The 23,018-nt window shown below is 40.0% G+C and overlaps 1 protein-coding gene across 1 annotated transcript in view; it reads right to left on the reverse strand.

The window, feature by feature from the left end:
* RAPGEF3 (Rap guanine nucleotide exchange factor 3) overlaps positions 1 to 23,018 on the reverse strand; it is a 77,423-nt gene that overhangs the window by 48,636 nt on the left and 5,769 nt on the right. Inside the window, exon 3 of the mRNA XM_070935003.1 lies at positions 1,465 to 1,518. Coding sequence (XP_070791104.1) covers positions 1,465 to 1,518 — 54 coding nt within the window. The remainder of the gene's footprint in view (positions 1 to 1,464; positions 1,519 to 23,018) is intronic.

Consider the following 23,018-nt stretch of genomic DNA (forward strand, 5'->3'; position numbering starts at 1 on the left):
CAGCATTTTTTATACAAATAAAAATAATTTCTTTTTTTTAAAAAGTGAGAAAAGCAACCCTAAGCTCTAGAACTGTACTCCCAGAACGGAGATGGCCTATCTACATATCATCTTCCCATTCATATCACTCAATAAAGGGTATTACAACTCACCCTGCCTCCGATTCACATGGGTGTTCCATAACCCATCATGCTTCGTAGCCATTGTTAGGCGGTCCTTGGCTTGCAACCATTTGTTTAATTACAGTTCAAGGTTATGACAGCCTTGGAAAAAGTGACTTATGATCTACACTCACACTTAACAATCATCGCAACACTCCCACAGTCAGTGATCACAATTTGGGTGCTTGACTACTGCTAGCTTGCATTTATGACTAGTTGCCAATTTCTGGGAAAAAGTGGCATAAAAACACCCATTGGGAAAGCTGGATTTGGTTAATGATCATGTGATTGACTTAACGACTGCAGTGATTTGCTTAATAATTGCCATAAAAATGGTTGTAAAATTTGGTATGAATCAACTTATGACTACAAGAACATACGACAGAAATGTCAGTCACAACTGTGGTCCTAAGACAAGAACTACCTGTAGTCTGATCCCTTGTGTCTTACAGGTGCATTTAAAAGTGCCTAGGAGCATGTGGGTGATAAAATATTTTAAAAACTAGACTGCCATAAAGAGATAATTCCTATAAAACTGTGTTTTTTAAAATGATCTCACCTCAAAGGCATGTGTTTGCATCTCCTGAAAAGCTACTTAAAATCAGAGTTGTAAACAAATACATTTGAGCTTTGATTTTTTTTAAAAAATTAAACTTGTAAAATTTAAGCAGCTTTTCAGGAGATGCAAACAGATGGTATGTGGGTGTTCCCATGTTTTGAAATGCCTGTTCTGAATCTGAATCCAAAAAAATGTGCAACCTGAATTTGCATAATCTTGTATGTTCACAACAAAAACATCAATCAAGAATTAACAACCAGGATTCCTAAATATAAATGTTACATTCTTGTGGTCAATAGAATCAGTAAGGAACATGAGATGTCTCCAGCTCTTATAGTATGAATAAAGTAGGTAGTATTTTCATGTGATCACATTATTCTACAAGCACCAATTTATCATAATAATTAGAACAGCTCGCCCAGACTGCAGAAAGAATGTGTCAAACAGATAATTAGCAAATTCAAAGCAGAATACAGATCTGAATGAAGGACTTCCATTAGTAAATTCATTGCTGGCTGAGCTGCTTTACTATGTGTAGTGTTGCAATGAAGCACAAAGGTCCATCTTCCAAAACTTGGAATCTTCTGGAGATGTTGGCATTACAACTACCAAAGCTGCCTGGAATGGACAACTTTTGTAGAGGATACCTATTTAGAGATGGTGGTGCTAGAACTCAAGGAATGAGTGAGCTTTGTTACATTATAGCTGATACTTTTTTGTTTGCGCACATATCGTGTTTATTACCTGCTTTAGGTTGTGGCCAGGCACCAGAGTTGATTCACTCTCTGGAAGAGGAGTCTGGAAACAAAAACCAAGACAAAAATCAAGGACATTTCCGTAGATATTTTACAAAGTGAGGAAGGAACTATCTCTTACATTTGTTAAGGCCAGGGCAATACAAATATTGTAGTATCCTCCATTCAAAGGAAATGACCAAGGGATCCGGTGTGAGATTTATTTTTATATTATGTTATACTGGTATATGTTAGTATAGTTCCAAGTCTTATTTTAGAATCTGATTCATTTTTCATTATAGCTACCTACCTATGGCAGCTTCTGTGCACAAACACAAGCACACACCAGTTTTTAAAAAATCTCACAGCACTTTCGATCAGTTAGTTCTGGAGCTCCAGAAAATTCAATTATTTTCTACAATAATATGCAGTTTAAATGAGTAACAAAGCAGGAATCATAAACGGTTTAAAAAAATATTTCGACTTTAACAAATCTTTAACAGATTAACAGAGTTGGAAGGGATCTTGTAAATCATCTAGTCCAATCCTCCACCCAAGCAGGAGAACCTACACCATTTTGGACAAATGGCAGTCCAGTCTCTTCTTGAAAGCTTCCATTGATGAAGCTCCATAACTTCTTTTGTATAAAGTTTTTTATTTTTATTTTTCATAAACGTATTTAAATGTACAGTCTCTTATTCATCATTCATCATTAATCATTCATCTTATCCATTTACTTTCATTTGTTAGTTATTCGGGACTGCTCTTTTACCATTTCCTCTCCTTTATTTTACCACAACCTTTCCTCTTCCTCTTCCCTTCTCTTCCTTCTTATATCTCTTTCTACTTTCCTCATTCCTCCTCTCCTTCTCTTTTCTACTTCCTCTCTCCTTTCCCCTACTCCTCTCTTCTTCCTCCCTGTCTAACCCTCTCTCCTACTCTTCTTTCCCCTCCCTTTTCTTCCTCTCCTTTTCCCTCTCTTCTATCTCTCACTCTTCTTTCCTCCCTACCTCCCTCCTTCCCTCTCTCTACTCCTCTCTCCTTTTCTACTCCCTTGTTGTTTCCATTTTCAATTCAATCTAAAATGGTATTTGAGCAGCCCCGGTGTTCTATTTACCTACATCTTCATTTCAAATTCTTTTTGCTTTATAATTACATCTCTTTTATCATTCCTGTACATCATTAATCAACCCATGTATCATCTGGGTACAACATTTTTGTGTCATCATTTTTTTTTATTTATTTATTTATATGCCGCCCTTCTCCAGAGACTCAGGGCAGCTTACAATGCGTTAAGCAATAGCCTTCATACTTTTGTATATTTATACAAAGTCAGCTTATTGCCCCCACAAACCAGGTCCTCATTTTACCTACCTTAGAAAGGATGGAAGGCTGAGTCAACCTTGAGCCTGGTGAGAATTGAACTTGCAGTAATTGCAGGCAGCTGGAAGCTAAATACTACCTTTTAACAGTAGCATTAGTCTGCTGCGCCATTCAGGCTCCTAGATCATTTTCAACATTTATCATCGTTTTCTTAATGCGTACATTTATCTTTCCTCTTTCATTTAATTTTAACGCACTACAACATATTCTTCCCAAAATTCTTACTTTTGCATTATTTATTGTCTATACTTGCTTTCTATCCATTGATAAAATTTCCCCCATATATTGTAATACTCCGACTCTTCTTTCCCTTTAATTGCCAATGTCAATCTATTCATTTCTGCACATTCCAATATTTTCTTAATTACCTCTCCCTTTGTAGGGATTTTTTCTGCTTTCCAATTTTGTGCAAATACCATTCTTGCTGCCATTCGTTATTACATCTCCCATAACTTCTTGAAGGCAAGCTTTCACCTTCTTTTACTGCTTTGATGTGAATAAAATGATACTGATACCAAATATGGCATTTTTTTAAAAAAGGAAGAAAGGAATATTCCACTGGCATTTACTGTAGAAATATCATTCTTGCTGCTTTTTCACAGCAAGCATGTGTCTTTCATGCCAAAGCAGCTGAAAATGAACATTTATCAACCTATCTTGATACATAGATAGCTGTACCTAGATACACGTACAAGCCTGACTTTACAAGCAGATGGAATCGAAGGGAATGTAAAACAAAAATTTGTTCGAAAAGAGGCAAGCGGTCATGTTTTTAAAAAGATCAGATAATCCCAGTCAAGGGAGTGTAGATTCTTTGCATTAAAAACAACCATGAATAAATGCAAACAATTTTCTCATAGGAAATAGGCTTAATCTAGCCATGTATATGAAGTGAACAAAAGAGGCAGGATTTTGCTCTTCCATGTTTTTCCACAATTGAAAAATAAATGAAATACAGGGTTGTGAGCATCATGAGAACTACAGTTGATTACTAATAGGGTAACATCACCTTAGCCAAGATAGATGGAAATATTGATATAGGCTGCTTTGATATAATAGAACTTTTTAAACATGTAAACTCCCCCACCCTCAAAAAAAAAAAAACAGAACATTTTTATCAGTTTTTCTTGTTCCCTTCCTTCCACACCCTCTTCTGCTAATTGTGACTCACACTGATTTCCAATTCTGTGACTTGCAAAGGAAGAAGAGCCCCAGTTCAGACCTTTCTGCAGCTGATGAGCATATATTATTTTGCTCATGGAGGACTACAGTCATTTTGAGAGAAAGTCCAATTAACATTTGATGAGGAATGGTATTATATTACAGTCATAGGTCAGGCCTAGAAGCTATAACTAAAAGCAACTTTAAAAAGTAAAATAAACATTTGAAGAGATAATTTGAACTCCCATTTCATCCCAAAGAAAACTCAAATGCACATCCCTGCTTAACCAGCACTTGTAGAGGCTTTGTGGTTATTCACACACAGTACTCCTTGAAAACCCACAACGTAAGAGATAAATGGCTGGGTGGACACTCAATTGCTACAACAGCCTTTTCAAATGGCATGTTGGTAGGCAAATCAGACCACATTCATTTCTGATTATATAAATTGGAAAAACTGTGGGAGTGTTTTTGTAGTCCCTTCTTGAACTCACATGCTTTGCCAATAACCCAGGGATGGTGACTTGGTGACCCAGCATATGTTGCCAAATGACAAATTTCAACAGCTCCCACTAGCATGACCAATTCTGAAAACATCTGGAAGGATACAGATTCTCCAACCCTGACATACAGTAATGGAAATGTGACGGTATCAGGATGTCACCAACAAATGCTTATCAGGGAGATAAGGGAGTGAAGGAAAGAACATTGTTATATGATCATTGAGGATCATATAATGTATATTTGCTGGAGGTTATGGTGTTACATCTGTGTGTAGAAAATAAAACCACAAAGAAAATACCAATATCCCTGTTTCTCTGTGGATACCAAGGATGTACAGTCTGCTGTTGCTGAAAAATATCATTACTACAAAGATGTGAAAGTTCAAGCAGTGTTTTTTTATGGACAGCAGAATGGGAAGGAATGGCATTTTGATTTTTTTCTCCCTCTCAGCCCCCTCTTGGGCCAGCTGTGCATAAACAGAAGAAATTAAATGACATAACAAGCAGGCAGCAAACAACAAGAGTTACTCCCTTTGACACTTCAGCAAACTGCAGAGTGGCTTGGCTGGAATGCTCCGGAATGCTGAGTGCTATAACAAGAGCCCACGAAAACATTTCAATAAACACAACTGTATTCCTCACATTCTTTTCAGTAGCTGCTTTAGATACTGATCAGCTTGCAACATGGACATGAAAGATTAGCATTTTTCTGGCACAGACGGCCAGTTTATATTCAACACAGAAGAAGAAACCAAGAAAGAGGAAGGACAGTGGAAGTTCGGATTAACATCTGGCAAAACACAAAAGTGAAATCCGAGATAACGCAAACACGGTTAACCGTGGAATAAAAACCCATTGAACACAGTGTGTAGTAACTTATTTCAAAATAAAAATGCATAGGAAGCAGTGGTGGGTTGCCCCCGGTTCGGACCGGTTCGCAAGAACTGGTAGTAAAACCGGCAGGAGACTCTGCCCACTGACCCGGATGTCATCATAGGTGATCTGTGCATGCGCAGAAGAGCGCGCGCAGGCACAATGTGAACTGATAATAAAGGTAAGTAGAACCCACCCCGATAGGAAGGCATTGTATGATTTGATGCTGAAGACAGCAGGCAGCAGCTGAGTTCACACATCATGCTACAAGGCACCTTATACACAGCATCTTCTTCAGCAAGCTATTATTAAACATTGTAGGGAAAGCAAAGTAGCAGGTGTGCTATTGTGGTACTTTGGAGCAGAAAGCACCTTGACATACCATGCTGGTCCCAAGAAGTCTGATGTCATTAGCAAAACTAAACTTTGTTAGCTGAAGAGCACATTCTAATTAGGCATCCAAGAATCACACTCAACCAGATGATTTACTTAAAAACTTCAGTGATTTGCTTAACCACCAGCAAAAAAATCATAAAATTGGCCGTAACTTGTCTTACTTAAGAATGGAAATTCTGGCCCCAATTGTGATCACATGTCAAGGACTACCTATATCTACCTACACAATCCTATCCCAGTGCCTCAGTAAAAAAAAAGTCAGGTCTCAACGGCTTTCAAAGGCTAAAAGGTTGGGAGCCTGTTGAATCCCTGGTTGCATCTTACTTCCAGGACCCATCACTAAGAATAAAGTGGCACATTCTCTCTTCAGCCCCTCACAGCTACCTCACAAGAAGCCACTGGCCTCCACTGTTGCTCCTTCTGAAATCCAGAGTTTCGTCCTCTCCACCTTGGCCCAGCAATATATCTTATTTTTCTTTAAGCCCGGGGGGAGGGGGCTGTCCAACCTTGGCAACTTTAAGACTGGTGGACTTCAATTCCTAGAATTCAACTTAATTTCAACTACCAGCCATCATGCTTTAAAAACCTAATCAGATTCAGTTCTCCCCTCTCTCTCTCCACTGAACTCCATCAGATCCAACATTATCTATTTGTAGTCTCCACTTAACAACAGAAATTGGGACTGGAAACTCCATTGTCAAGCAATGCCATCATAAATTGAAAAATCATATGACCACACTGTTTAATGATGGCAGTTCCAACAGTCCTGGTTGCCATCATTAAGTGAGAATTGCACGGAGTCGTTAAGCAAGGACCTCATATGACCATTACTTCCAGTTTTCTGCCAGGTTTCCTGTAGACTTTGCTTGTGCAAAACCAGCAGGAAAGCTTCAAATTGGAATCACCTGACTGTGGGATGCTGCAATATAACTATAACTATAAACTGGACACCATGTACCCGGGTCATAGTCACATGATTGAAAGGACACTGTGCCAGCTGTCAGTACAAGGTCTAGTTATAACTACCAATCAATCAGTGCCATTGTAAGTTTAAATAATTGTTAAACAAGTGGTCATTAAATAAAGAACCATGTGTGTCCACCCTTCAGCAGATTAAAATATATGATGATTGATCAGATCAGAGAAAGGTAATACTACAAAAGAGCTGACAAAGAAAAATAATCAAACAAAGGGATTCACACTTCTAGCCTTTCAAAGGCCATTCAAACTATTTCTTTCTTCTGTACATTTTTATTTTTACCACATCTCTTTCACTATCCTTATTCCAAGTCACCTACATTCCTTAAATTACTCTCTACATACAATATCCTTTACCTGATTTCTTCTTCTTTGAGCTTCCTTACTATATCTTCAGAGTGCATAATGATACAGCTGTAGCTGTACTTTGCAGTGTTATTTGTCCCTAAGTGGATCAGCAGGGGAAAAAAAGTAATTTTCAAAGCCACAATCTCTAATCTTGGAAGACAACACAATTCATGAGGTAATATATGTTTGTTTGGGCTCCTCTTGGCCGTTGGCCATCAGCTGACACAATTGTTCTCTGTCTCCTATTGAGCACTGTCGCTCATTTTTTTCCCCTCCATAAATGCTCAGAGCCTATTTCTTTGGTGAGCATTTCAAAGCTGTCTCTCGATTCCTTTGGTGCAAAATTTCTTCTAATTGCTTCTTGCTTTTAGTTGCTCATCCACTGAATGTGTCCCTTTGTTTATTTTCTTTGTCAGCTGTTTTGTACCACTTCTTTTCTTCTTTTTTCTTTTTTTCTTTTTGATGTGATAAAACTGCATATGCCCTGATCTGCTGAAGGGTGGCCACACTCAAGTTTCGATTCTCTGACTTTTTCTTAATCATAAACATTTTCAGTCAGGACTATAGATTTCTGTCTGCTCATCTTCACTTTTGTTTCTTCAACACCATTAACGGAACATTTTTATTTCTTCATGTTCTCCCTTCTCAGACTCTCAATGCGCCAAAAACATGCTATTCATTAAGAGGAAAAGGTTGTTAGGGACACTACCAACAAACTCTTATTCATTCTCAATGATCATTTGTTCACTGGAAATTGGCTATCTTATATTCCATACAGGCAGTCCTCGATTTACAACAGTTCGTTTAGTGACCGTTCAAAGTTGCAATGGCACATTTATTTATTTATTTATTTATTTATTTATTTATTTATTTATTTATTTATTTATTGAATTTCTATACCACCCTTCTCCCGAAGGACTCAGGGCGGTGAACAGATTAAGATTTCATATACATATAATTTTATTTATTTATTTTTTTTATAAACAGTAAATAATAAATTGAGTCAACTTGGTGTATCTGCTAAGACCTTGGCATAGAATTTAGATGTTTATGCTAGCCCTGCTTGTTGAAACAGAAAGGTCTTCAGGGCACGTCGGAAAGTGCGAAGATCTGGGATTATTCGTATTCCAGGGGGTATTTTGTTCCAAAGAGTAGGTGCCCCCACAGAGAAGGCTCTCTCCCTTGGAACTACTAGACGACATTGTTTTAATGATGGTACTATGAGTAGGCCTACTCTGTGAGAGCGTATTGGTTGGTGGGAGGTTATCGGTTGCAGCAGGTGGTCTCGTAAGTACTCAGGTCCTAAGCCATGGAGCACTTTAAAGGTAAGAACCAACACCTTGAAGCGCACTCAGAAGGCCACCGGAAGCCAATGCAGCTCGCGTAGAAGAGGTGTTACATGTGAGCGCCATGTTGCTCCCATAATTACTCACGCGGCTGCATTTTGGACCAGTTGGAGCTTCCGGGTGCACTTCAAGGAGAGCCCCATGTAGAGAGCATTGCAGTAATCAAGTCGGGAAATGACGAGGGCTTGAGTGACTGTGCGTAATGAGTCCCGGTCTAGAAAGGGACGCAATTGGCGAATCAGGCGAACCTGATTTATGACCAGTTTTCAGACTTACGACCATTGTAGCATCCCCATGATCATGTGATCAAAATTCAGATGCTTGGCAATTGACTCATATTTATGACCGTTGCAGTGTCCTAATGTCATGTGATCCTCTTTTGCGACCTTCTTAGAAGCAAAGTCAATGAGGAAGCCAGATTTACTTAACAACGGTTTGACTAATTTAACAACTACAGTGATTCACTTAACAACTATGGCAAGAAAGATGATCAAATGGGGCAAACTCACTTAACAAATGTTTCACTTAGCGAAAGAAATTTTGGGCTCGGTTTTGGTCGTAAGTCAAGGACTACCTGTACTACAAGCAGAGAAGAGTTGTTCAATCACTCATAATAAGCAGCCGCAGTTCTTAGGATCCAGCCCTTGGAACCAGCAGTTATTATGACTTTTTCATACCTGGAGCTGACCATTCAAGCTCTCAGAATTTACTGAATTTTCTTTCTTCCTTGTCTCTTCCTCCTGCTCAATTCTATTGATAAAATGCTGTCACAAAACATTTTGTAAACAATGTTATTTGCAATTAGATGAAATTCAGCTGGATCTATCCGGATCGCATGATCCGGTAACACCGGCAGCGGGAGACTCCGCCCACTCGCCCGGACATCATCACATCCTGTTTTTTACCCTCTGAGCATGCGCAGACAGTTTTGCGCATGCGTAGAAGAGGTGTGTGTGAGCCGAGCCGGTAGGGAAAGGTAAGTGAATTTCACCCCTGTAATGCTCGCCTTGTTCACTTGCTCATTACTGCTTACGCTGCCCAGTTTTAGAGTTCTTTTAAAACAACATTTTTTACGGAGGATTTTAAGCCACTTTGTTCCATTTCACTCACATGGAAATATTCTTCTCAAAGTGATGCTTGCCATCACGTGTACACATGTAATCCATAAGGACGTTCTTCAGAATCATTATTTAATTAATATGCAAATATGCATAGATGAAATAAATAAAGATGCTTATAAATAATCTGTTAAGTCTATTTAACTAAATTTTAAAAAAAAACCTGGGGGCACGCCACATACACAGGTTTAGACAACTCTCTCTTCTCCTGGATAATAACCACCTAAATTACCTGATTCATATAAACTTCAGGAAAAATGTGTGAACTTTCCTGTGTTATTATCCACTCAAGACATACCATCTGAGGGTTTTTTTAACATGTTGGTGAAAATCATGCAGGCGGCAGCATGAGGCCAATTTTGACTAATTTCAGAATTAGGGGTTTCATCTGGTTTATACAGTAGTAAATTTGGAGGGAAGATCAGCAGGATGCTAACTTCAAAAGTATTTTTTAAATCCTGCAAGAAATTCATGGCAAGCCACTTCCTAAACATTGGCAAGAAAAAACAAAGAGTTTGGGAAACCACAGGCTGAACCTAGCTTAAGAAAGACCTTCTTCTTATGCTGTAAGAAATGATGCCAATGATGCTAATTAGCATCAGAGCATGTTATAATAATATAGGAAATACTAATGCTCTGATGGTCATTTCGAAAAATCCTTTCTTAGTGAGCACCTAGAAGCCAAGAGGGACATTCGTGGCAAATTTCAAGTTTGTAGGCTTTACGGTTCTGGAGATTCCATGAGTAATGCATGAGTGATTTTCGCTTTTATATATAGATAGATTTCTGACCTAGGTTGAGTGCAGAAAATCCCACTTATAGAAATGAGGGATAAATCCTATCATCTACTCTGTAGATTAGGCTTAAAGAAAAGGATAAGCCATTCCCATCATTGCTGCAAGCCTTAGTTTAGAAAGAAAAGTTGCAATCTCTCAATGCAATTACATCAGCTGAGAAGGCGTGACTGGCTGGCATTCGTACCAAGTACCAAGGGCCAGGTGCCACCTTCTGTACTCAAAGATAACATTGAAAATGTAAGCGATTTTCCATTTGACACCAGTGAGTTCAGGTGCCAGTTGAGGTCCAGAAGGTCCTAAATTTCCAGTAAATTATCTCCTTTATGGACAGGTAAATGTATAATGGGTATGCCGAGTTTAAAACACAGGGAGAAATATCTGGGCTGCAGTAGAAGCCAGCTCCTGTCTAATTCTCCTTCTATCACAAATAACGGGGATTTGCTAGAAGGAGGACTGGGTGCCTGGCTTATTCTTGCTTTTTTTTATTGTAATAAAGTTTTTTATTTTTATTTCTCATAAACACATCTACATGTACAGTCATTTCCATCATTTTTCATTCATCTTTTCTTTTAACTTTCATTTTTCATTTTTACTTTTTGGGGGCTGCTCTTTTACCCTTTACCTTTCCTCCCCTTCTCTTCCTTCCTCTCTCTTCTCCTATTTCCTTTGTTCTTTCTCTCCTTCTCTTTCCTACTTCCCCTTCTCTTCCCACACTCCTCGCTTCTTCCCCCCTTCTAACCTTCTCCTCTACTTCTCTTTCCCCTCCCTTTTCTTCCTCTCCTTTTCCCTTTCTTCTTTCTCCTTTTCTCTCCTCTCCTCTATTCTCCCTTCCTCTCTCTCTACTCCTTCCCCTCTCTCCTGTTGTTTCCCTTTTCAGTTCAATCTAAAGTGGTATTCGAGCAGCCCCAATTTTCTAATTATCTTTATTCTCATTTCAATTTCTTATTCAATTATTATTTATTTTTATTTCATCATTTGTGTACATTTTTATAGTATCTCACTTTTTTCCCTTTTACCCCCCCTCCCCTTTCTGCTTTTACTTGACATCATTTAGGTATTTATTTTTCTAATTGTTTTCTCCCACCTATTCTCTATCTATTTTATTTCTATATCCTTATTCATATTTCTTTTCTAACCAATCATAAAATTTATCCCATGTCTTGAAATACATCAACTCCTCTTTATCTTTTATTCTCAATGTTAATCTATTCATTTCTGCACATTCTAAAATTTTCTTTATACTTTCTCCTTCCAACGGGATTTTATCTGCTTTCCAGTTTTGTGCAAATACAACTCTAGCCGCTATTATTATATGGTTGAGATTCCAACCAACCAGCATTACATTTCTCCTAGATAATATACCATAATGAGATCCTTTTACTTTTGGCTTAGTTTACTGAATGAACCTTTTCACTGAGATTTCTAAATCACTGCATGAATCACAGTTAAACACAGCTCAGCACAGTTAATTTGACTATAACTTAGTATTCAAGCAAAAAGATACAATCTCCCTCTACCTACAATCTTCTTCTTTCTCAGTCTGCTCTCAATCTTTGGGAATTCCTGAGCATATTGGATTGGATTTTCTGTATGTTTTGTCCTCTTTTTTAAAAAAGGGTATTCTTTTACTAATGTAAATTGTTGGACTCTCTTAGAACATGTCATTGATTCCCTACTGTTTCTTAGTGGCACCGTTTTTGTTCCATTTTGATGTCACTCTCCACTCTTTGATGTCTGTAGCCATTACAAAATGATATCATTTTTAATGACCAAGTCATAATACACAAAGATAAATTAGGAGGCACTATAACAAAAAGAATGAATCTAATCTGTATAGAAAATATCACTGTCTAACCGATTTTACTTGCATTGTACTGTAATGTAATATAATAAAATTTTTAAAAAAGAAAAAAGAAACACAATGTGCTGGATACTGTTTAACCACAACCTCTTATTGATCCATTAAATTGGACATCAAAATCTATTATAACAAAAAAGCACACTCTTTCTGGGCTAGATTAGCAACCCCTCCAAATCCATCAAATTTACCTTTTCAGCTGCTGATCCTTAGAATCAATAATGTATTGACTATATAGATATCTAATCCAGCTAGGTTTACTTATAATATAAACTAGCTGCTCTTTGATTAAAGGGGTACTTAAGAATTGGCATTCACAATTCAAAATGAAAAATAGAAATAAACAGAAGAAAAAGGATTGAATTCTGCTATGTTAATTAAACCACTTCACCCAATCACATTTGGAAAATAAACCAAACCCACAGATATCTTATTGCCGTTCTACAGAACTGTCCCTCATCCTGAGATAGCCATTCTCTTATTTAAACTATATCTGTGTCACACTCAGGGAAGGCGGAGTCCACTGTCAGTCAATCACCACGGGGTTGGGGGTGGACTAAGGATTTTTTTTATTCCCAAATACATACACCAGGCTAGAAATCAGGAGACTATGACTTCTAGTCCCACTTTAGGCACAAAATCAGCTTTGGATGGGCTAGTCATCTCAACCCTAGGAAGCAGGCAATAGGCAGGCAATGGCAAGTACTTCCAAATAGCCTTGCCATGAAAACTGCAATGACTTGTCCAGGCAGAAATCAAAAACTGACTCAAAGGTGCATGCACACACACAGATGCAGATGTACACACATCCACAAAGGTTATAACAAAAGCCAGGAGCCATAAATAATTTGTTATAAAAATTACATTAAATGATGTTTTTTCGAAACAGGTCCTTACTTGTTTGAGACGTAACCTTTGAACATTCCTAAATACAGTACTAAGAGACATTTTCTCTAAAAGAAAAAGAAATAATACATAAAACATATTGGAATTGACTTTTGGTACACTTTGTGTATATGCATATGTGTTTGTATCTATATACATACCTACACCGTGACTATAGAAGCCAAATTAAACCTAGAAATGCTTCCCTCTTATTTTGTTTCCTACTTATATACTTATTTTACGTAGTTTCATCTCCTACTTTTTTTTTCTTCCTGGAAATGGAAATTCGTGTTTCCTTCTCCCAAACTTAGCTACAGAACCACAATCTAGCTATGTCATTGAGAATTACTGGCACAAGGTCACCTAAACAATTTCATAACAGAATGGAGACCTGAAGCCAAGTCTCCCTAAATGTCATCCAACACCTTAATCACCACAGTACACCGTTAAGCAACATTTCAATTCTTGAAAAATTCCCCTGTCACTTAACTGGAGAGGTTTGATTTTAATCACACTAGGAAGAATCATCTTAATCATTGCAATCTTCTGGGCAGAGCGAGGAGCCTGATGTGACATTACTTAAGGATACTTGGCTCCCCTACTCCAGAAGAGCCAGAATCAAACAAAAAGGAGAATAAGGAAAAGATACTGCTCAAATAAACATGGATAATGAATAGCTACTGAAGAGATCTGTCAAACAGTTCCTCCTGATCATGGGATACTTTCAAATAAAGTTCTAGCAGCAGATCAAAAAGAAAACATTGCTGTTGAGCCTAACTTAGGCCTGAAGAAATCAAACTTAACGTGTTCCATATATAAACCTTGAATGAAAAAATAAATATGCATAGGGTTCCTGCCCCGTTTTCTCTCCTTACCTTAATATCAGGCAAGTGAACAAATTCTGACTGACCCATCGCAGTTCCAAATGTTGGCTTTTTTTTTTCTTTTAAAAAAGTTGCAGGATCTGAAACTTTGGAAGCTGGAATTATATTTTTGCTGCCACGCTGCGAAAAGACAGCATTTCATTTGGATAACAGGTGAAAGATGTCCAGGATGGTTGGTGGGACTTGGCTTGAAAGAGACCAGTCTGACCTGTTTTGTGGCAGAAGAGGCTGGAAACTGAACTCCAAACATTAACTGATTCAGCTCTGTTCTCAAGAGGTAGAGAGATACACTGGCTGTTGCCAAGCAGATTAGTAAGAATCGCTATGCAGAGACTTGTAGCCAAATCTGGCTTGCTACCAAGTCAGAAATACACAAGAATCAAGCTGTCCTTGCCTCTTGGCATTTGTTCTGCCAACAGCACCTCACCTCTAAGAACTTCCCTGCTTTCTCTGTTTACCTCCTGGCTGGCTCCACACCTTGCCCTGAAAAGAGGATCTATAACTCAACAGAAAGACAGTGATTCAATCATTAGCATCTCTAGTTAAAAGGTTTCAGCTAACAAAACTAGGAGTCCAAGGAGACAACATTAACTCAGTTGGGCTAAAGAGATGGCATACTATAAATGCAGTGAGAAACCATATATTCTCAGTATACATGGATGATTTGTTCCTGTTGCTTCCATTTTTCCTCCTAGATTCTTCCTATCCGGGAAGTCACTATGCTGCACATCTGCTCCCCCTTTCAAGTGAACTGCTCAGATGCTGGAAAAGGGTCACAGTTCAGCCAATATTCAGAAAAAAGAGCCAGAGGCTCATGGAAGCCAGAGACATAATTTTCAGCAAACGGTATCACTTATATAGCACTTTGGGGTTGCACTATTAAAAAAAAACAGCACTACAAGGCACGAGGTTGCTGTTAAAGGTACAGCTGTCATCGGGATAACTCCTTCAGTTCACATTACAAGAGGAGCAATAGCAAAAGCATTTAGGCTTACATATCTCCCCATAGTTATTTACAGCACTCTCTGGGTGGTTTACAATGAAAAAGCATTATTTGCATATTGCTGACAGTTCAGCGGTTCAAATCCCTAGTGCTGCGTAACAGAGTGTGCTCCCGTTACTTGTCTCAGCTTCTGCCAACCTAGCAGTTTGAAAGCACATAAAAAATGCAAGTAGAAAAATAGGGACCACCTTTGGTGGGAAGGGAACAGCATTCCATGTACCTTTGGTGTTTAGTCATGCCGACCACATGATCACAGAGACGTCTTCGGACAGCGCTGGCTCTTCAGCTTTGAAACGGAGATGAGCACTGCCCCCTAGAGTCGGGAACGACTAGCACATATGTTTGAGGGGAATCTTTACCTTTACCTTTTACCTAACAATCTGGGTCTTCATTTTACTGACCTCAGAAGTTTGGAAGCCAAGTCAATCTTGAGCCCCATAATATCGAACTCCTGGCAGTGAGCAGCGTTAGCCTGCAATATCACATTCTAAGCACTGTACCATTAGGGCTCAGGACACATCAAATATATACTGGATGAAAATGCCAACCAAGACCAAAACTGCATGAATAACTGAGGAGTTTAACTGAGTTTGTTTCTGCTTTCGATTTATACATGTATTATCTGTAAACATTTTGCTACTTAATGTCTAGTATTCTTGTTTACTTTGGGGCTCAGGATGGACTTATCCATTAGGCCTGGGCCTAAGGCCCATGAAAATATTTTATTATTTTTTTTCTTAAATCAGAGAGAATAAAAATTAAATAAAAGTTACTTTTGGTTTCTAAAATATACAGATATTTTTCTATTTTTTCCCATACGTTTCATCTTTTTTTCTTTTTTCTAACTTTTGTTTAAATATGTTTTTATGTTTATATTTTACTATGTAAAAATCTTCAATAAAAATTATATTAAAATAGGAAGACAATATACATACAATTCCAATTAAAAGCTGCCGTATATTAAATGCTACCAAGAAAATAGTGAAAATCCTATGCAATATAATGCAAATATGCTCAGTTTTCCACATCCCCATTTTTCTTACTATCAGCATGCTTTCAGGCATAAGGTTCTCTACAGTGCCAGTCAAAAGACATTGTATAACTACTTTGTATTTCTATCTATACTGTGACTGCCTGAAGCTCTTGTGGTGGGGAGGTCCCTCTGGCTCCCTCGAGCAGGGGTCCTTCAGCCCTCCCCCAACTATCTCTTCTACATCTTGCCATTATCCTAGAGAGATTCTCTGTGGATTGATGGTTTAATAAGATTGCTAATTCATTCCAACCCTGATGCACTCTGGGCATCAACTACCAGAGAAGATTAAACATGGCATTAGGAATATAATCAATTCAATTACAGTATATACAGTCAATTTCTTATGATATCCTACCGTGGTGCCCACAACCAGCTCAGAGTAAAGGCCCAATGAAATTAGACCATCTTCCTTGCAAAGGAAGGGGTTAATGTCACAAAGATCTCTGGTGAAAAGAGGGCAACAATATGGGACTACTATGTCATTTACTCATAGTACATAGCTGTCATTTACTCTTTACACACTATGTAAGGTGGGAAACATGCCTTCTCTAAATGTTCAGATAGGACAGAGAGATTCAAAAAGAGATTCTACCAAGGCATTACTATACATCCTGGTGTGATGCTATGTGGGATTTTAAAGGTAGCAACCAACCTTTAAATTGGATCCAAAAGTTTATTGCTAATCAATGCAGCAACATAAAAAAGACTGTCATTCTATATTGAGGGGATTGTCCAGTCGACAATCTAGCTCAGGGGTGTCAAACTTGATTTCACTGAGGGTCACATCAGGGTTGTATTTGACCACGAGGGGGAGGGGGCAGAGGGCATGGTCGAGGGGGCATGGCCTGCTAGATGTCACTCATGTCAGGGATGCCTGTGGGGGCCTGAGTGCTCTGCCAGTGAAAATGGGCTCCCAAGCTCCATTTTTGGCTGCGATGGCCTCCTGCAACCCTCTGCGAGCTAAAACAGAACTCAGGAGGGCCGCATGCGGCCCTCACAAGTTCTGTTTTTGCTGGCAGAGGCACCTTTGCCATTTCCAGGGAGGCCCTGTGGGCCAGATCTAAGCACCGTGCAGGCTGGATGCGGCCCGTGGGCCTTGAGTTTGACACCCCTGATCTAGCTGTTATGTTTTGTACCAATTGCAGCTAGTATATTGTCTCCAAAGGCAACTCTGTACATAGCACATTACAGCAGTTCAGCTGTGAGATTATCAAAAAGTAAGTTGCCATCACCAGGGCACCCTGGTCCTGGTGGGATTGTAACTGGGGTACCATCAGAAGCTAGGCCAAGCCACCTAGCCAGAATTCCTACCTGCTGCTTCATTGGAAATTGAGAACCTAAATCAGAGATTGTGATCCTGTCCAGAATAACTGTCAAAAGCAATATCATAGAAGTACTCTGTTGTTAGGGACTTTGGATGGAGCATTTTAAAAACACACCATCCCTATGCAGGCAAATAACAATTGTGGCTTGGCAGGATTTTGCTTCATTTCATCCAGATCCAGGTATCTTCAAAAATTTCCATGGCATCTTTGACATATATAAAGCCTGAGGCAGCAGAAGCCGAGTGTTATTGGTATATTGGTGAATCCTCTAAAACAGGGCTGTCAAACTCGCAGCCCACAGGCTTGATGTATCATACACTGGCCATGGCCCCACCTGGTTTAGTGAAGGGGGGAAAGTCCCGATACGACGCGGGTTTGACACCCCTGCTCTAAAAGTGCTCCCTAAATCAGGGTTCTCCAACCTTGGCAACTTTAAGCCTGGCGGACTTCAACTCCCAGAATTCTGGCTGGGGAATTCTCAGAATTGAAGTCCGCCAGGCTTAAAGTTGCCAAGGTTGGAGAGCCCTGCCCTAAATGACAGGTGGTTTCTGTAAAATGTTTCATAAAAATGTAAAGTAACATAAAGGAGAGTACCAAGTCTTGCAGAAGTTTATAAAGAAAGATCCAAGGGCTTGGGTCCTTCTCCTCTGATTGCCAACTCAGATAGGAGCAGAATAAAATTGTACTGCCACTCCCAACCCATATACAGAGTCCAGAACGATGCCACAATCAATGATACGGTATTGAATGCCACTTTTAGTTCTAACACTCTCCCCCCCTGCCCCCCATCTAAGCCCTGACAAAGTCATTGACCAAAGAAAGCAGTGGAGAATCTTTCCCATGATTGGACCAGAAGCCTAACTGAAAAGGATTCAGATACTGCACTTATTTCCTCCAAAATTTTCCATGGTTCCCCAGCAACCTCTTAATAACCTTTCCTCAAAAGGAAAAGTTGGGTACCGGACGGTCAAATCTAAGGAAGGCTTCTTCAACAAAACATACCACTCACCAGCTTCAAGGCCGGTAGCATTATATCCACAAAGAAGTGTTGATTATTTCCTGGAGAATGACCTATTAGGCTGCCCCCAGGAGCCAAAAAACCAAATTCACAGTCGGTAATCTTGATCTATAGAGCAGCTCAGCTGTTTCTTCAGGCTCCACTCTGTGCAGAATCCCAGATTACTACACAAGTTGCCCATCTCACTCACCACGGGGAATCCAGGGTGAATATGTGGAATCACACCTGCAAATACAGCTACAGAATCATCTGATGTGATTGCAGGACAGGTGCTTTGTCCTGCCCATTTTTCCCTAGTAAAGTCCAGGATATTCTGATTCAGGTAAGAATCTGCAGATAAAATATGGGCAGAGAATAATTGATGCTTTGCCGTCGGTTTGCTTGAATGTGGCTCAAATAAATTTCTTGACTCTCCCCCGCCAGCTTACTATGGAATCATCTCCATGGTTCCATACCTCACTGCTACCTGTTTTTGTCCTACCCATCAGAAAGAAAGCATTTGGAATTCTCAAGAGACAGAATAATAAGGTTTTCCTATTCCAAGTGTTACTTGTCACTCAGCTCATGCCTCCTCTACTTTCACAGCAGTCCTGAGACAAACAACACTTTTATTCCCCTCTGCCATCCAAAAATAAATCCTCTCAAAATAAGAAACAGAGTAGGGCCCTGCCCACCCTCCCTCACACTGTCAGCAGGAACCCAATGGGCTCTTTCATAAAGAACAGCTCCCCGCGTATAAAAAAATTAGACTGCAGTTTACATAGATCCTAGTCTAGCATTTTCTCTGTCATGCTAAGTTTCCTGCAGGTACCATATTTAGATATTTCTATATGGGGAGGATATTATTTGTTATATTTATAACCTACCTTTTGTTGAGGAGCACAACAAGCCTTCTATTTCCAGCATCCTCATTTGTTGCAACGAAGGAAAGGTAGCTCAATTGACCTGGAGGAGTGCAGAGATCCGGATTCAAGGATAAAATAGGATTTGGGAGTGCTTTCCTTGGGATTGTGTATGAGGCAGCCATACAAGCTCAGGAAATGAAGCATCTATTTAAAGTCTTCCTGATAAGGGCCGACACTGTTTCCCTGCATGCTCCAAACCACATTTTGCCCTTTGAATCTGGGTCCCTATGCTGTCCTAATAACCACCTGGAGTTTCACAATAGCTGGGCCATTTCCTCTCTTTACACTTTGATGTAATGCCCAAATCATGAATCTTGACCTTGAGAAACTGGTGACATAGGTAAAATAGAAAATACTTGTAGCTCAGTTTTTAGATTTTGGCAGTGGTTTTGCTCTCCAAGCTTATTTCAGTTTAGTTTCTGAACCTTTTGTTACTAGACTAGGTAACATCATCAGCAGGATTTTCCTGTCCTGTTCTCCTTAGCTTATAAATGCCTTGTGTGCCAGGGTGGTCAGTTGATTGTATGATTGGTTGTTCATTTGGAGTTATATTTAAATTCTGAGCAGCTGATTGGTTCTCTTGTTGAGAAACTGGTATCGAGATGCCTCTTCTCCAAGAGCAGGGCATCTCTTTAATTCTAAGAGATCATTCAGAGGAGAGGATAAGAAATGTGTCATAGAGAAGATTTATAAGAACGTATAATGATGTGGGTATTTTTTTTTTTAAAAAAAAGAAAGTTTGTCTTCACTAAATCAACCTTCCCCACTGGACTGCTCCCATGGTGCACTGGTACAGCAACACCCGGAATTCCAAACCATTCACTATTTGGAGCCCCAAGGCAGCTGATGATCTACAAGCAAGTTAGATGAGAAGCAGGATAGTGATTAACACTGACAAGTAACAAAGAACGAGCCCATCCTCTCTTCAGCTCTTCAAGTGCACTCCTGCCCAGCATCTTGCAGGGCCGGCTAAAATGTTTGCCTCTGTGGATGTGTCCAGACAAGATGTGAGTGGAGCCTTCTCTCTACATTGTCTCACCGTCTTCCAAAGTCACAATGTTAAATGTTATCATACTAAATTTTTAAGGAGAAGTTCTTGGAACTGCTTCATCAAACAAAGACCACCCCACAGCCTCCGATCAGCCTAATCTTCCAACTACAGTTCTATCCTCTGTTGCATTGATTCCACTGGCACATATATTGATCATGCCAAGCCACGGCTTTTCTTAATCATGGTAGTTTTAAAAGTCTCTACTTGATGGGTTCTGACTCATGAATTCTGCAAGCACAATAATTGGGTGCATACATAGACCACTGCAGCTCTACCACTACAACACTACTCTGTAGCAGAGAATAACTAAGATTATACTCTTCCACGGGTAGGTCAAACTTATCTTCTTTCTGCAGTGCCTGGATTTGATTTCACAGTGATTATACCTTCCTACCGTTTCCGGTTTTGAAGTGGGGAACAGATAAATCCCTGAAACCGTTTGAAATTGACTGCACCAGAGGAATTTTTTTTTTCATGAGGAATCCACTTGACCGCCTGCCTTGCTCTCAGAGTTCACTGCACATGTGATCAATGGAACAGCCACTGTTCCAGGCAACCTCTCAAACTCACAGAGGCCAAGCCACTTCCGAAGAGAGCTGTCACCTCCCCTTTCTCCCCCTTCCACCCCACCCTGCTTTTTCCGGCTGGTGGCTGCAAGAGACCAGGGAGTCCGTCTGTCGCCAGAAATCCGGTCAAATTAGGCAGGAAGCCAAACCAGGAGCCTGTCCTTTTCTTCCTAGCTATGTTTGGCTATGCCTTGGTATCGCCCTTCCTTAGACCAAAGAAAAAAGCCAGGAGTTCCCTGGGGAAGCTGCCTTCCTTGAAATGGGGGTGGTAGGGAGTGTGCAACTCTTTAGTCAGGGAAATGAAGACTCTCTGTTGAACAAAATCCTCTAACTCAAAGGCCCGAGGATCTCTTTGCTGGCTTATGTCTATTGGTCCTAATTTGAATCACATTTAACTCCTGCAAAATATTTTTCTTTTCTCCCCGTTCAGACTGTTCAAATCCCAGAGCACTTCCTGACCTTAGGAAATAATTAGAAAGAAAACCACTTATTCTAAGCTTGTACCAAGTGCTTTTTTTTTTTTTGCACTCCTAATTAAGCCGAGGCTATCTTTTTACTCCTTGGATTCTAAAAGAAAGCTATTATTTTCGGAAAAAAATAGCTTTCAGGCAGGCGTGGGTGCTTGCACATCCTGCTTAGAAGCAAAGGAACAGGCTTTTTTTGGTTTGTTTATTGGTTACTTGTCGGTGACCAAGGAACTCAAACTGCTACTTTAAACTTAATCACAATGCTAAACAGTTGGTCAGATCAGCTTTTCTCAACTTTTGCAACTTTAAATTGAATCTCAAGTCAGTTTGAGATTCTAGGAGTGGAAATCCATAAATCCTAAGGTTGCTGAAGTTGAGAAATATTTTTATTTATTTATTTATTTATTATTTGATTTATATGCCGCCCTTCTCCGGAGACTCAGGGCGGCTTACAATGCGTTAAGCAATAGCCTTCATACTTTTGTATATTTATACAAAATCAGCTTATTGCCCTCACAAACTGGGTCCTCAAATATTGGATTACACCATATTTTTATCAGGAATGGGAAGGATGCATCCCTTCCCCGAGCCATTCTCAAATAGGAGAGGTCCCATTCCCCAAACTGGTAGCTCTTCCCTTTTTTTCCTTCCCTTACTATAAGGTTTTAAGGCAGGGGTGAAATTCATCAGGTTCTGGAGAACCGGTAGCAGAAATTTTGAGTAGTTTGGAGAACCGGCAAATACCACCTCTGGCTGGCCCCAGAGTTTAGTTTAGTTTAGTTTATTCATACTTATATGCCGCCCTTCTCCCGAAGGACTCGGGGCGGCTCACAAAGATAAAACAACGGAACAATAAAATTAATACTAAAATAATCCAATTAAAATCCCCAAGAAGTTAAAACTAAGACTCCCAGTAGATCAGACAATTTGTTGGAAAAGCCATGTCTTCAGGTCACCGCGGAAAGAACGGCCGTCCGGAGCTCAGTGGGTAACCCATTCCAGAGGGTCGGTGCGCCCACAGAGAATGCCCTCATCCTGGGCGCCATCAGCCGACATTGTCTGGCGGAAGACACCCAGAGGAGGGCAGTCCTATGTGAACGCACTGGGTGGTGGGAGGCCGGTAGGAGGTGATCCTGCAACTACCCCAGGCCCATGCCATGAAGGGCTTTATAGGTAAGTACCAGCACCTTGAAGCGGATCCGAAGGACTACCGGTAACCAGTGCAGCTTGCGCTGGAGTGGTGTAACATGGGACTAGTGGGAAGCTCCCGTAACAACCCACGCGGCCGCATTCTGGACTAGCTGGAGCCTCCGGGTGCACCACAAGGGCAGCCCCATGTAGAGGGCATTGCAGTAATCCAAACGCGAGATAACGAGAGCATGAGTGGGGTGGGAATGGAGATTTTGCAGTATCCTTCCCCTGGAGTGGGGTGGGAATGGAGATTTTGCAGTATCCTTCCCCTGCCACACCCACCAAGCCATGCCCACCAACCCATACCACACCCACCAAGCCACGCCCACAGTAAAAAAAAAATTGAATTTCACCATTGTTTTAAGGTGACTTTCCCTGAAAAGATCCGTAATAAAAAGAACTTTGTGGTGATAAGAAAGAAACAATAAAATAAAGGGGGATGTTATTTATACATTTGCTACGCCATGATTTTTCA

This window comes from Pituophis catenifer, unplaced genomic scaffold, assembly GCF_029215685.1.
Source record: "Pituophis catenifer annectens isolate HBS135680 unplaced genomic scaffold, rPitCat1.0.hap2 SCAF_2, whole genome shotgun sequence".
Classification (NCBI taxonomy): domain Eukaryota; kingdom Metazoa; phylum Chordata; class Lepidosauria; order Squamata; family Colubridae; genus Pituophis; species Pituophis catenifer.